At 33.6% G+C, this 15,757-nt stretch overlaps 1 protein-coding gene across 9 annotated transcripts; it reads right to left on the reverse strand.

Annotated features, from left to right (window-relative positions):
- Positions 1 to 2,859: 2,859 nt before the first annotated feature.
- LOC114274314 (uncharacterized) lies at positions 2,860 to 14,100 on the reverse strand. 9 transcript variants are annotated; one of them, XM_028216215.2, is made up of 5 exons: positions 12,936 to 14,096; positions 9,498 to 9,771; positions 8,916 to 9,067; positions 3,800 to 3,936; positions 2,860 to 3,211 (listed from the first exon to the last, which is right to left on the reverse strand). In XM_028216215.2, the coding sequence occupies exons 1-5, from the start codon at positions 13,033 to 13,035 to the stop codon at positions 3,044 to 3,046; spliced, it is 831 nt and encodes a 276-aa protein (XP_028072016.1). In that variant the 5' UTR covers positions 13,036 to 14,096; the 3' UTR covers positions 2,860 to 3,043. The 9 variants fall into 9 exon arrangements, with proteins under 9 accessions (XP_028072016.1, XP_028072015.1, XP_082766394.1 ...); XM_028216214.2 differs by having other exon boundaries at positions 3,800 to 3,939; XM_082910268.1 differs by lacking the exon at positions 12,936 to 14,096 and adding an exon at positions 11,069 to 11,774 and having other exon boundaries at positions 9,498 to 9,758.
- Positions 14,101 to 15,757: the final 1,657 nt, after the last annotated feature.

The following is a 15,757-nucleotide window of genomic DNA, read 5'->3' on the forward strand; positions in this document are numbered from 1 at the left end:
AGTGAACTTTATCTTCTCCCGCCATCCTTGCTGGAGTTGTGTGGGTTCCGGATCTTGTTGAGACCATTAACTAATCCGTCTCCCTAGTGAAGTCGCCAAATATATGAAAGGGTTCAAGAATGTTGTTGGAAAATTCGAATTCTCTAGAAATGATAAGAGGCTTATATACTTCAACAGTTACAACTAAGAACACAAAAGCAAAGAGATGATGGAGATAAGAGATTGGGTGAAGAATAAGCAAAATAGTTAGAGAGAGAATACTGGCAAGGCTCTCCCATGAATCTCCCGTTTTCACTCTCAAGGTAGATAACGGAAAAGGAAAATTAGTTCTTTCCCAAGAGTCGTCTCTCCAAAATCCATCCCTTGTAAAATTATGGGTGAGTGTTATTTATAGGCACCTCATGATTTAGGATGGAGTCTATGTGCAAGGCGCACAAAGAATATTCCCTCTAACTACCTTGTTCAAGGAGGTGACCTCTCCGAGGATGAGGAAAACCCCAAAGAGGAAATCAACCTCTCGGCGAACCCTTCTTCTTAGGTACATCTAACCAATAATCCCCAATCATCCCAAAGGGTAGAGGTAATCCTAGAGGACCCCCCCGGGGTCTAGGTTAAATTAACCGATAAGTGAATTCATCTGCACCCCTCGTCCTCGGGATTCGGGCCATTTGTTCGGGCTCTAACCTCGCTCATAATTCTGGTGGGTTGATCCCAAAATGCTCCAAGTTCGCAAATGTTCTAAGACTCACCAATGGAGCGGCTTCTAGATTGCAATCGAATTTGTTCGAAGCCCAAGTGCCTCGGCTCTTTAGGCTTGCTCAATATCCCTTTGAGTCTGAGCCCGAGTAAGTCTCTAAGTTCATGGATCAGAACCCTTTCGAGGTTTAGAGCGATTTGGCCCTTTTGATGGCGATAAATCTGAGCTCACCATTCTTGGACTTTCTGATTTGGCCTAATTAATTTTAATGGGCCCGACTTGACCCCTCCTACACCTATATATTCTTGTTTGGGAAGAGGGTTAAGCTAAAATAACCTACTAAAAGATAGAATAAGCTAAAATAATCAATAAGTTAAAATATCACCTCTAACCCATAATTATTTTAGTTTTTCTCTCATAATCAACAAATCAACTGTAAAAAAAATTAATCGAATTTCCCTTTAAGAATGAATTAAAGTGAACTTTTTGAAATAATATTAATTTATAGTAAATTTCAAATGATTACATTAACCGTGGTAACTCTAATCTTTGTTAAGGAAATTCATGAAATTGTTAAAATAAAAAATAATTTAAAAAAAGAGAAAGTTGAATTATTACACCAATAATATTATCCTTGCCATCTATTCATACATATTGAATATCTCGCGAGACACATTCATAAATGGTAAGTGTGGCATTACCATATTATATTTTATAATTAAATATATATTAAGGTCAACTAACATAATTATCATCACTATTACCTAATGAATTTATCTATTTACACCTATTCTTCTAATTTTGTGTATTATCCAAATATATAATGCAAGTATTTGAACACAGGTGTAGTTCAAGCATAAAAATAATCATATGTAAAATACGTATTTTAAGGGTTGTTTGGGATGTCTTAAATAAGTGTACTTTTTATCTTTTTGGACTAAAAAGTTGAGGGAAAAAATATGGATGTTTGGGTTAACTTTTTGACTTTTTATGGAAAAATATGTAATAAAAGATTGTAAAAATTAATTTGTAGAGGAAAATTAGGATCGAGAGTTGTGTAGCCGTAATTGTTGACTTTTGATGAATAATGTTAACTTTTTAATTTTTTAAGTAACTTTTTGATTTTTTAACTTTTTTTAAGTATTCCAAACTTGGCCTAAGTATAAAAAGTGTTGATCCTATTATTTTTCATTCCTTTGACTAAAGGATGTGTTGAGCAAAATTAATATGTTAAGAAATATAATATAATTATCAACCGTGCTGGGGACCTCAGTGGGCGTGACCCCCAGCACCCCTCAGCTCCACATGGGGGCTGTGCTCTCAAGACTAAAAAATAAAAAAAAATTAAAAAGAAATTGAGCCAATCAAAAAAAAGTGAGGGGTGGTGGAGAAAGGGGGTCTGGGACATTTTCCTATAATTATATTTAACTTATGTGACAAACTGTAATTTCTTGATTATATGTAGAAGGTTAGTAAATTTATCATTTTGTTTAATAAAAATACATATATATATATATATATACTCTTTTTTTTTAATAAAAAAACAACCTTCTTATTTTTAGAGAATTTTTTATATAAATCTGATCGTTTGACTTTATTATAAAATTTAGAAATTACTTTAGAAGCAATAAAAAGTAAAATATATTTATATAAAAAACTAATTAAAATATATTCATTGAAGAATAAATACCTGCAAAAAGGAGGGGGGGAGAAGACAATAATGGACATCACATATGATGTATTTTCTGTTGACAATATAAATAATAAAGATAATAATTTAAACATTTATACTATGTTTAGTTTGAGGATTTAGGGAGGGATTTAGAAAGGGAAAGAAAAAATGTGTGTAAAACTATGTAAAATATAAGCATGTTTTATTCACATTTCACTAACCTTTTTCATTTCCCTTTCCAAATTCTTCCCCAAATCCCCCAACCAAGCACAGCATTAGACAAGCTGATGATTAACAATCCCACACTTATGCTCTAACTTTGTTTACATTTTATCTTATTCGTTGGCTTTCCTAATTTATATCAGGGTGGCATATCACCCAAATCTGTTGCATCACCCACAAAAATTGCATTGTGTGCTTCTTTTCACCTTATCTCTTACACACACACAAGCCTTACGGATTAAAAGAACTTTTGAAGGGCTAATTGACATTGCATAATTTCATGCATATTCCATATAATTTTCAATGATCAGTGTTGTTCAAAAAAGAGGCCAAGGAAAAACTGCTATACAAAGCCACACTGAATTTGATTTTACAAACATTAGCAGCAGGGTCTGGGCTTGAAGCTACAGTTATATATGCAATTATTCATGTAACAAATATCACATACAAGCCTAGTAACCCAACCAAGCAGCGGGGATCGGCTGAAATTTATGCTTCGCGCATGCCAATACATCATAGTAGTCGTTGTGATTGAAGCAGTCGCGGAAATCTGTGAAGAGTTTCTCAAACACCCTCCACTGGACCTTTTCTGATCTGGAGTATGGATATGGTAGAAAAACCTGCAAACAATGAGCATGGTTAACACTGACAAGGAAAGGTACAATGCAAAGAATAGATAGGGAAATCAGAAGATGACACCATTGCAAGTTCCATCTGAAACGAAAGAATAAAAAAGAAATAAAGTAACGGAAGCAGTTTCAGCTTCTGTCTCTTTCTATTTTAATGGCCCCTGCAATACCTTTTTAGGACAATTCCATGTCAAGCACCATAGCAAACAAAAGCACTATTGCCTCCAAACATTTGCTGATTCTCAAAAAATAAGTTCTCAAGAAGTCTTTATTTATACATTTCGTTCTCTTCAACAAAATAGTCAAGTGCTTCAGTACCCATATCAAATAAGTTATTGTACTGAGCTGACAAGTCATCCAGGTTGGCAATATTCATGTAATGCATAATCCATAACAACCATAATGATCTCCCCTCACTATTTTGAGTTTCTCATCACACAAATGCTCACCCTCCACCCCCAAAACCATATTTACATACATCCATTTAAGATATTCAATTAGGTACAAGCATCTCACAAGAAGTTAACTAATATAGTAATTGAATGATAAAAAGACTGGATGATGTAAAATCTTGCTTACATCTCCCTCCAATGCAAGACGTTTAAGTAGAAGAAATGTCTGCTCATTTTCCTCCAAATTGTCAATAACAGCTAACCAGATTAGTGAAGCCAGCTCATGGACCTTGTCTCGCGATTTGCCACAGGCAATAAACTGATCTGCTAAAGACCAAAATTGATCCCAGTTAAAGAGGTACTCAACAGTCAGGCTGGTGACAATGAATAACAATTAGGGAAACAATATATATTGTCAAAGAAACAGGAAGTATTAACATCACAGACAAACTTATGTTGCATAGGGAAGGATTGTGAGATTCCAGAATAGAGATAATGACGCTTCATATTGAAAAAATAAGTTAACTGATAGTAAACGTATTTGGTAAACACATTAAAAAATCCTCTCTTGTATGCACGAATGACGACCTAGTGGTGCCTCAATCACTTAAGCAGAGGACATACAAGTAAGGGTGCAACTCGGGTGGGTTGGGAGGTTGTCCAATCCCAGCCCAAGTTGTGCTGAGATTTGCTCAGGCCCGCCCAACCTTAGAATTGTAACCCGAGGTTGCCTGTCCAAACCCGACCCGAGTTAAACCCGAATTGCCCGAATTGCAATTTTTTTTTTTTTTTTTTTTTTTGCAGCTGCATTATTAAATTATTAAAATTGGACTCTATTTACATTTTTTTTATATACAAAAAATCATTAATACCATCAAAACAAATTATTTATATAATATAAAAAAGATGCTCTTATAGTAGTCCTTACAATTTATAAGTGAAAATAAAAAAATAAAAAAATAAGTAAGATTTTATGTTATTTGTATATATAATATATATTCAATATGATTTAATACTCTAAATTACTTTAATGTCATGTAATGACTAATAATTTATATATATATATATATATTTAATATTTTTATATATCTATATATGTATAATTCGGGTTTTCGGATTGATCGGGTTGTTTGATGTCTTTGCCCAAGCCCGTTCAAATTTAATTTGGGCTTTTGAATTTTTGTCCAAGCTCGTACCGAATTTGAAAATATCTTGTCCAAGCCCTAAAAAAATTCGGGCTGGGTTCGGGTTGCTCGGGTTGAACTCGCCCAAGTTGCAACCCTACATACAAGTATGGATTTCACAGTAAGGGTACACAAATGGAGGCATAACTCTAGTGGTGATCAACATGTTTAAGTACTATACGTAGTGTAATTGCTTCTGTTTTTTTCCTTCTTGTTTTTTAATATAGCCAAGAACTCAACTTAGGCAGAATAATTTGAACCCACCCCATGCGTGTAAAATTAAGGTTTAGAGGCCACCCCCTTAACACTATGAACCCGGAAAACAGGAGGAAAGTCAAACCTCAGACCTCATTGTGAAAGGACAGGTGAGTTGGCCGTGGTTGTGAAAGAGGCAACCATAGTGTTAAGGATGCAATGGTCACAAAAGTTGTAATGGAGGTTAATAATGGTTAGTTTAGGCAGTCGTGGTCCTAGGAATTGATGCCGTGGTACAGTTTTCAACCGTAGTTTTCAATTTATTTTTGTTTGGAGGCTTGCGCTTGTGATAGCAGGTGGCAATGGAGCTGACAGGTGGGGCTATCAGCATTTCATGCCAATGGCATCTTTACAAAGATGAGTATTTGGTCTAGGTGCAAGTTTTCGCATAAAGTCATTCCTATAATTTAAAGAATTGAGTGAGTGTGCATTGTTTCATACTATGTAGGTAGTATGACAACACATTCTCAGCCTACTAACCAAAATGATGTAACACTGAAGATGCATTATCAGTCATAGTCATGGTTATCATAATCCCAATCCGGATCATATGATATTATGATCCATTTAGGCACAATCGATCCAAATCGTGTAAAAAAAAATCCCTTATATGTAGGATATTTTGATCCTGGTAATGGGATCTTATAGAATCGTGGAATCCTGCTCCGAATCCGATCCTATCTGATCCAATTTGTAAGCCTTGTTTTGCATTGTATAATCTATTTTATTGTAAATTTTATGTTTGTTATCTAAATATCAATTTATGTAGTCCAAATGAATATTAAAAATAAATAAAATAAATAAAAATAAAATAAACAAACAAGCATTTAATATAATACCAATTTAATAAAACTAAGGCCCCGTTTGGGGACTAACCTTTTTAGCCAAAAAGCCAAAAAGTTACCATTTTAGCCAAAAAGCCAACAACTCACACCAAAAAGTCAAAGATTCTCTTTTCTCTCTACTTTTTGCACATCTTTTCGTAATTAGCCAAAAAGTCATCCCAAACATATAAGTTTTTTTTACCTACCTTTTTAGCCAAATAGCAAAAAAGTTACTAAATTAGCCTGTTCCCAAACGAGGCCTAAGTAGTTGGAAAAACAAACCTAACTTTAGTAGGGTCTACGGAGGGTAAGATGATTGTAACTTTATCCCAATTTTTATGACTTGAACCCATGCTAATGACAAACCTTATCGTCCGGTTAAGCCGCTCTTTTGACTTCTCAATCTATTTTCATATCCGACTTTATTAAATATTGTTTCTTTACTTTTTATGCATTGTTGTAGATTGCAAAGTATTATATTATAGAATTCTTCTTGTTCACCTTCTTTTTTGATGAAATGCAAAATTTTTACCATCAAGTTTTCTATTGTATAATATTAATATTATATTTACATTTTACATAGAGTATTATATTTTTCACAATATTTTTACTTCTTTTTAGTAGAATATAGGTTTATTTTGTGTATACTTTTTAAGAAATGTTTATTTAAATTAAATTATTACGTAATTTGTCTTTTTCAGTAGGATCTTACAATTCTCGATCTGATCCTATAAACACTCTAACGATCTAATGTAGGATCCCAATTTTAACAACCTTAGTCATAGTGCAAATAAATACACATCATATCAATGGTCCAGGAAAAATTGTGTGTGGAACTGGAGTTATCCTGCAAAAATGTTTCCCAATACAAGTTTTCTTTACCAAAAACCTATTTTAGGGACCGTTCAAAAAAAAACCTATTTTAGGGTAACTACGCAAATCTGGCATTCAGCTGTTACGAGTTACTTTTAAGATTCTTGATCAAACAATATACCAACATTTGTAAAATTGTCATGCTAAATAAATGAATTTCGTGGGTAAAATATGCATTAAAAATGGGTGAGGTGTACACTGCAAAATATCTTCTAATGAATAGTTGAATGATGGAAGCTCTACCTTGCTGCAAGACGACATAAGGAAGCTGACGTACATATTTATGATATTTTCTTGATAGGCCAAATTGAAATTTAGCTCAAGCAACAATTTTGATTTTGTTGAAGACACACTATTTTTTCCTTTCATTTGAATACTGCATTTTCTTAGGCTAACTTGTATGCACCTAAAGAGGTTATGGTTTCCATCCTTCTAGATTGGATGCAACTAATGTATGGAGATAGGATGCATCTGAAAGCATGCATGGTGGTGATTGGGAAGCAAGGGATGAGGCCATTTTAGCCTCATTCAAACAAATAGTCAAAACGCTTTATTGTAGCTAAGGTTTGGCACATGGTTCGTGGCTGTGCAGGACAGAGGGTGAAATTACGATTTTGCCCTTTTAATTTTTGACTAACACACCTACTCAGCATTTCAACACACAGGGGCAATTTGGTCATTTCCTATCCCAACACATCACATTAGCATGCCAACAACAACTTTTTAGGGATAATTTGGTTATTTTTTATCCCAACATCATTTCAAACACATATTCCAATACAACAATCAAACAAAAAATTCAACCCATCTTCCCAAACACAAACTAAAATAACCTACTAAAATAACCAAAAAGCCTAAAAATATCCACTTCCCAAACGAGGCCCATGTATGCTAACTTTTGTGGACACAGTGTTGGATGTAACATACTGTTGTCCTATACTCAATCTATATACAATGTCATAAACCAAACCAAACCAAACCAAGCCAAGCCTTAAGTCCCATCAAATGGGGTCAGCTACATGAATCCTTCTTCTCCACACGCCCCTATCAAAGGCCATTTCATTAGTCAAATTAAGTAGATTCATATCTCTATTTATAACGCTAGTCAACGTTAATCTAGGCCTACCCCGTCCCCTAACACTTCCACCTACCGTTACAGCATCGCATCTCTTCACTACTGCCTCTGTTGGTCTCCGTTGAATATGACCAAACCATCTCAAACGATTCTCTCTCAACTTATCTTCTATTAGTGCTACTCCTACCCATTCCCGAATACACTCATTCCTAATTCTGTCCTGTCTAGTCTTACCACACATCCACCTTAGCATCCTCATCTCAGCCACACTCATCTTATCTACATGTTGTTTCTTGATTGCCCAACACTCCGTCCCATACAACATAGCTGGTCTAATAGCCGTTCTATAAAACTTACCTTTTAGTCTAATGGGTATTCGTTTATCGCACAATACCCCAGACGCACTTCTCCACTTACACCATCCCGCCTTAATCCTATGGGCCACATCTGCATCAATCTCTCCCACTGTTGTGATAATCGACCCTAAATAACGAAAATGTTTACTCTTAGGCAGTTCTTGATTCTCAATCTTCACTTCTCCTCTGTTTTCATTGTTACTGTTACTAAATTTACACTCTATGTACTCTGTCTTAGTTCTACTTATCCGAAATCCTTTAGATTCAAGAGTTTTTCTCCAAATCTCCAACTTTGTGTTAACTCCTTCTCTAGTCTCATCCACTAACACAATATCGTCTGCAAAAAGCATACACCATGGCACGTCATCCTAAATATTTATCGTCAACTCGTCCATAACTAAAGCAAAAAGATAAGGACTTAAGGTAGATCCTTGGTGTAACCCTACAGTGATAGGAAATTCATTTGTTTCTCCAGCTGGCGATCTAATAGTGGTAAAATCATCTTCTCGTCAACTGTCTGCAGTTGGGACACTTACAACTAATGCAAAAGAAAAGGGCTTATTAGCAACCCTTGATGTAGGGGTAGTGCCACTGGAAATCGACAAATCTCTCACCTTTATGACCAAAAAGATGTGCTCTAATCAGCACATACAACTATTCTTTGTACAGTTACAAATTCACAACACAAGCTACTGAAAAAGGGGGAGGGGAGAGAGAATTTAAGACAAGAACATACCTATGATAGTCCCATGAAGTATACTGGCAGGAGGAGGCATGGTTGAGATTTCAAGCTGCTCCTTCAAAAACAAATAAGTATGCCCCACAATCTCATCCAATTCATCATCAAGTGAGAATATGTGCTTACTGATGTATAAAGCAGTATACCTCCTAAAGAATAGAGAGAGAACTTTAGAATGTAACTCTGTTTGCTGAGGCACATAAAAAATTGAAACTATAGCAAACAAATGTAACTGACACACAAATGTGCGAGAGAGAGAGAGAGAGAGAAGATTTCACACAGTTGGCCTCCATAAATAGGTCAAAAAAATATCCAACAGAAGTATAGATAAGCTCAACAGCATTCTTTTGCTTGTCAAAATCCAGGGCAGATTCATAAAATATTACATCAAAAGGCTCAACTATTTTAACTAATGCATCATGAAACAAATTGTAGCTTACTCATAGATTTCACTTTTTATCTTCTTGGCAACCAAATGCCAAATAGATATAGGAGACACGCACACGCACACGCACACGCACATATATATGTATATATATATATAGAGAGAGAGAGAGAGGACATTAATTTGAAATATACCTTTTGCTCAATCCTCGAGGGATAGGTCCAGGCCACCTTGTAGCATGGCCAGCCAAAGGAAAAGTCCTAAGAAGGGCAGCATGCCACAAACATTCTTCCCGAAACAGGTTAGCCCACTGCTTCTTCACACAAGATAGTTGCAACCATTCCGATATGGGAACACGAATGAATATTTCTATCAGTAGATGATCTGGAAGCTTCCCAAAAGGATTATCAGCAGAAATGAAAGTGGTACTTCTGCTACTATCATCTGTCATTAGGCTATGGAACAATGCTGAATACATCAGTAAACAAAAAGTTTCAAATTATGGGTCGTGAAGAGAATAATCATCGTAACAAAATCAAGTAGCCAAAGACAGGAAAACAACCAAATCATAAGAGTAGATTGAACATGAAGAAAAAATAATAAGAGAATGAGAGAATGAGTGAATGAAAAGCATTTCTTGAAAATGATAATTACCTATGGTTTCTCTTTGAATTTTAATTCATTGTCAAAAGGTTTGCTTATTGTGTGAAAATCATTTTGCTGCTCAAATTCACTCTTATGTCGACCCATCAAGCTGTAAAGTGTTCCACAATATCTCCAAAAGGCCAAATTGTTCGAGTGAAAACTCTTTGAAAGAACAAGCAAGTCAATACAACCTTTTTTGTTAAACATGAAGACAAATCTGTTCACAACTGCAGTTGTTTCTATTAATAACCAACTACTTACTATTGCCTTTCTAACCAAATCATAAATAATAATAAAATTATATGTTAAACTAATGGATCAACTCAATATCAGAAACATAACAAAGATTGACAAAACGAACAAATCTTTATTACATAATTATTTAAGCCCTCTAGAACCTATTGATCCAGTTGGCTTCCCATATGAGAAATAATGGTAGAACGGACTAATGGTTAAAAGTTTTAGTCCCTGTTCTTCCTTGAGGCCATTGTCAGGACTCTGGCTTGGTAATTATCTGATATATGCGGGACGATAATTAATTTTGCATACTTGATCTTTTCTCATAGAGCAGGAGTTTACTTTTTTATATTTAAAAAAATAAAAATCTTAGCTCAAATTTAGATTATCAACATAAAATTAGGGAAGTGCGAAAAAATCCAATTTGTTTTCCACGAAGGCAAACATCATATACTACAACATTAACTCAAACAAAACAGAACAATTGAACAATTTAAAAGAGCAAGTAATGTTACCCAGAAACTTATTTTGGCAATTTTACAAAACCCAAGATTTATTTGATTCAGTGATTGTGTTTACCACAGTCCCCACCCATAAACTGAAAACTAGAACAGAATTTAACATAAAAAATTATGAGACATACAGAAACCGAGTGAATTACAAGTTGAAAACGTATATTGTGAAAATGATAATTATCAGAAAACACAACTTAAAAAAAAAAAATTGAAGTGTAGTGAAAAGATTGAATTAATTAATTTGAAAAGCCTGAATTGAGACAGGTGAAATTACGATGAAATCAAGAAGATCGACAAAAAGATTAAAAAATCGATGTAGAAATTAAAGATTAAAAAAGGAAAAGGATGAATAAAGAATGTATACATGCCTGAGAGAAGAAGGTGAGAGCAGAGAGGAGAGGTCTCTCTCTCTCTCTCAGCTTGGGACTTGAAAGAGAGATAGAAGGACGGCAGCTGGACGAGTAGCAAAGCTAGCCAACACACATGTAGTGTTCTCCTCTCACCAAACAACAATGGGAAAAAAAATAAAAAAATTCAAATTAAACTACGCTAGTGTCGATTTATATGAAAAAAAAAATTTCTCTATTTAATTTTATTTAAAATTATTTTATGAATTAAATTAAAGGGATTAATATCTCTATTTTTCACGTCCATTTAATTAATTAATTTATTTTTGATAAATAGAGATATTCTTTAATAAAATTAATAGTTAAAACTAAAAACTAAAACCTTTTGGGCAAGAGGTGCTGCTGGCTTGGAAGTAGATATTTGATAATTTAACTAATTTATATTTTTTTTAAATATAATTTTAAATTAAAGTTGTATATTTAATACATAATTTTAAAAATATATTAAACACAAATTCTATTTTAAATTCCAAGTTGTGTTTAAAAATAAACTTACATTTTATAAATAAATTGAAAACAACTCGAATTTAAAACATTGAACCTAAAATGATTTTAGTTAAAAAAATTCATGAAACTAGCCAAGTCGAAAGAGCAACACAGTGGTCCCTACCTAATGCGCGATTGACAAAATAATTTTACATTTATATAGCGACAATTTGGAAAGAACCTAAAAAAAAAAAAAAATTAATTTTTCAGTTTTTTAATTTTTTTATAAAAAAAAAAAAAAGTCCCAAAAAAATCAGTTTTTCTAACAAAAAAAAAAAAGTCAAAAAAAAAAGAAAAAAAAGAAATCAACTTTTACCAACTTTACAAAACATCACATATAATACTTTTTTTTATTATTATTTTACATGTTAATATTGTATAAATAATGAATAGAGTATAATGATGAATTATAAATAAAATATAATATATCTAAATATAATCAATATAATAATATTAAACAATTTAAGCTGTGCTTCGTTTTGGTTTTGATTTTATTTTTTTTGGTTAAAAAAAGTATAAAAAACAAAATTAATTATATAAATTAATAATATAAAATATTACATTCAAATCATAATCATTATATTTTTTCTCTCACAAAAATTTAAAAAAGTCAAAAATAAAAATTAAACGGAATTGAAAAAACCAAGTTAAAATAGTTATAAAAAAAAAAAACTAAAAAACCACACTATTTTAACTCTTTTGAGACGAAGACTTAGGCCTCATTTGGCAAGTAATTATTTTAGTTAAAAAATTAAAAAATCACTAAAAAAATTAAAAAGTCAACAACTTATATCAAAAAGTCAAAGATTTCATTTTCAATTTCTATCTACTTTTTGCACATATTTTCATAAAAAGTCAAAAAATCATCCCAAACATATTAATTTTTTTTATATCACACTTTAATAAAAAAGTTACTTAAAAAAAACTTGTTCCCAAACAAAGCCTTAATACCGGTTTTAATTTTTTTTTTAATTGAAGAAAAAAATCAATTTATCACTTATTTTAGTGATTTGGCGCAGTGGCACCTGGTTCGATTGTGTTGTGTGGCCTGGCCTCTCTCTCTCTCGCTTTCGATGTCTAATGTTTACGTTTACGTTTACGTTTACGTTTAGGGGTCGTCCTGGAGATTCCCAAAGGATAAGGTGCACCACTTTAATGATGTGTAAAACAACTCTCAACCTCAAAAATTACCGATTGAAGTGATGCCCACTGTAAAATTTGATTCCAATAATATGCTTTCAATCTCTTTCATTTCTTGATTTGAATAGCATTGTTCAAATAAATAAATAAATAGTGAAAATTTTCTATCGAAACGACTCTACTACTACTAGTGCATACATACAGATATGTTTAGGAAAATCTTTTCCGGCTATTGAGCACTTTCTGCAAAAGCGATTGACGTCCAGGAAAGGGACTCTCACTCTCCACCGTCCGATCTTCATTCCTCACCTGATCATCAGCATCAGCATCAGCATCTTCAACTTTCCCATTTCCTCTTCCAAACCCCAACCTCATTGTTGTCTTCTCCATTGTTCCCAGTCTCAACCCACCCCTCTTCTTCATCCTCATCCTCATTCTCTCTCTCCTCATCTCTCTACCCCTCCCACCTCCTTCTCCTCCATCAAAACCATTAACCCTACTCCCTCTCTTCAACTTCGATTCTCTCTCCAAACCCCCACAAATACAATTCTCCTCTGAAACCCTCCTCCTCGGTATCCTCCCCCCTTTCGATGTCCCAAGAATCCCAAAATCGATCCTGCTCCAACCCACCTTGTCATCGTTGTCCCAACCGAACCTCTCGCTGATTTCAAGCAGTTCAGAAACCGCGCCCTCAGATCTCGGAGAGCCGCGGACTCCGTCGTCGCCGTTCAGGACTTTCTGGGCGAACTCCCACTCGATTCGATCCCTGTAAACAGGGTCGTCGAGGACTTGGTCTGCCAGCACAGCCCACTCTTGCAAGTCGCGAGCTCGGAGATTGTTGGAGACCCACTTAAGATAGCTCGAAGGAAGGGTCCCTAGCATTTTCCCCCTGTGTCTCCCAAAGTCTATGACTCGGTCGCGCGCTGGGAGGTCTCTTGACGTGGCTGAGATTCGGGCTGTGGTGGTCTTGATGAGATTGGGGACTTTGGGTTTGAGAGAGCATGAGAATGTGAATGTTGTTGTTGGGTTATGAAGAAGTGAGAGAGGCTGAGAAACCGTTGCTTTACTACTACTGCACTGCAGGAACGAAAGTTTCATGGTGATGAGAGAGAGAGAGAGAGTCGCAATGGATAGAGTTGATTTGGATTTTATGGCGTTTGGTTCATATTACTATTTGTTCTCGTTGGACCTCGAGGAAAGCCCTCGCGATATGAAAGTGGGCAGGTGAAGTGAGTGATACATTCGCCCCGTTTGTTTGAGGGGGCGAAAAAGTGATTATAATTTATATGTTAACAGTTTATAATTTGTAATTGTAAAAATAAATTAATTTTGATTTATAAATTAAGTTTTTTCTCTTCTACTTAAAGAATAAATTAATTTTTGACTTATAAAAAATTATAAATTGTATTATTAAACTGAACCAAACACATCAAAATAACTTAAATTAAACTAGAAGTTTAAATAAACTGGAAATAAGTTCTACCAAGCAGGGCCATTGGATTCAATTTCTTTTTTCGCACTTACCAATAAGCCTCATATATAAATTTTAAAATTTATTTAATTTAAAAATAAAATATTTGTACCAATTAATCTTATATATTTTTAATTATTATCAAAAAAAAATTATTTTTATTATTTATAGACGCTGTTACATCTCACTACCGTCGAACTTTCGTTAGACAGTCACCGAAAATTCGTCGAAATGTTCAACATCACCCAAAAGCTGTCGGAGTATCGCCGAAAAGTTGCTGGAATATTGCTGGAAGTTCACAAGAGTATTATGAACGTTAATGGAAGTCGCCGGAATGTCCAAAACGTTTGCTGGACGTTAAGAATATCATTTGAGACTCACCAGAATGTCCAGAATATTGCCAAGAATGATAATAAATAAATAGAGAAACTAGAGCGAAAAAAAACATAACAAAATGTGCCAAATATTGATAAATTAAAAGAAATATATATATATATATATATAACGACAAAAAACTGCAACAATGGAAAAAAAATGTTATTTTTCAATTTTTGTAGGGTTTAAACAAATAATCTCTAATATTGATTAAACTGAAAAAGCGAGTTTTGAAACTGTAAAATGTTACAGTTGCAAAGTAAAAATCTATTAAGCATTTATTCTTATTAATCGAACTGAAAAACAAGTTATGAAATTGCAAAATTTTATAATTCTAAAAAATATTATTAAACTACAAAATTTTGCAGTTTTAAACCATGATTCATTCAAACACCCAAAAAAATTGAAACTGAAAAATTTTACAGTTTTCACCACCTGTAAGTAAAACTTGAAAACAATTTTGTTCAGAATTTGAAAATTTCTCTATTAAAACAGAAAAGATAAGTGTGTAGCAGAAAAAATGTTAAAAAATTAAGAGATCGAAGGAGAAAGACAAATATAGAGAGAGGATTGTACTCCTGTTACAACCCAAACTCGCTCCTAAAGGTTTAACATCGTAACCAGCTAGTAATACTTGAATTACCAAAGGCTTCTTCGTAGAATAACATATAGCTAGGGGCTGCGGAAGCAAATATACAAAATATATGTAGTCCATTGAGCTGTGAAGACATACATGGAACAGATAATTTAAAACTTCTATGATCTTGCATGTGGCGTTAGGGATGGCAATGGATAACCTACCCTGTGGGTATCCATGGAGACCCAACCCAAATACATGGGTTTTCCCCTCTTTTTCTTATCCATTGGGTAGGGTAGGTGATATTCTTTAAATATCCATAGGGGATGGGTTGGGGATGGGTACCCACTAATTTCCCCATATGTTTTTTTTTTTTTTTTTTTTTTTTTTTTTTTTTTTTTTTTTTTTTTTTTTTAAGATTCACAACTAAAACTAAATATACATTCAATCTTTTTTCTTTTTTTTATTTATTTATTTTTTCAGGTTCACAACCAATTTTTTTTTTTTTTTTAAGATCCACAACCAAAGCTAAATATACGTCCAATCTTTTTTTATTTTATTTTTAAGGTTCACAACCATTTTTTTTTTAATTTTTAAGATT

The sequence above is a fragment of the Camellia sinensis genome, chromosome 15 (genome assembly GCF_055761805.1).
Source record: "Camellia sinensis isolate YWXY chromosome 15, ASM5576180v1, whole genome shotgun sequence".
NCBI classification, from domain to species: Eukaryota; Viridiplantae; Streptophyta; class Magnoliopsida; order Ericales; family Theaceae; genus Camellia; species Camellia sinensis.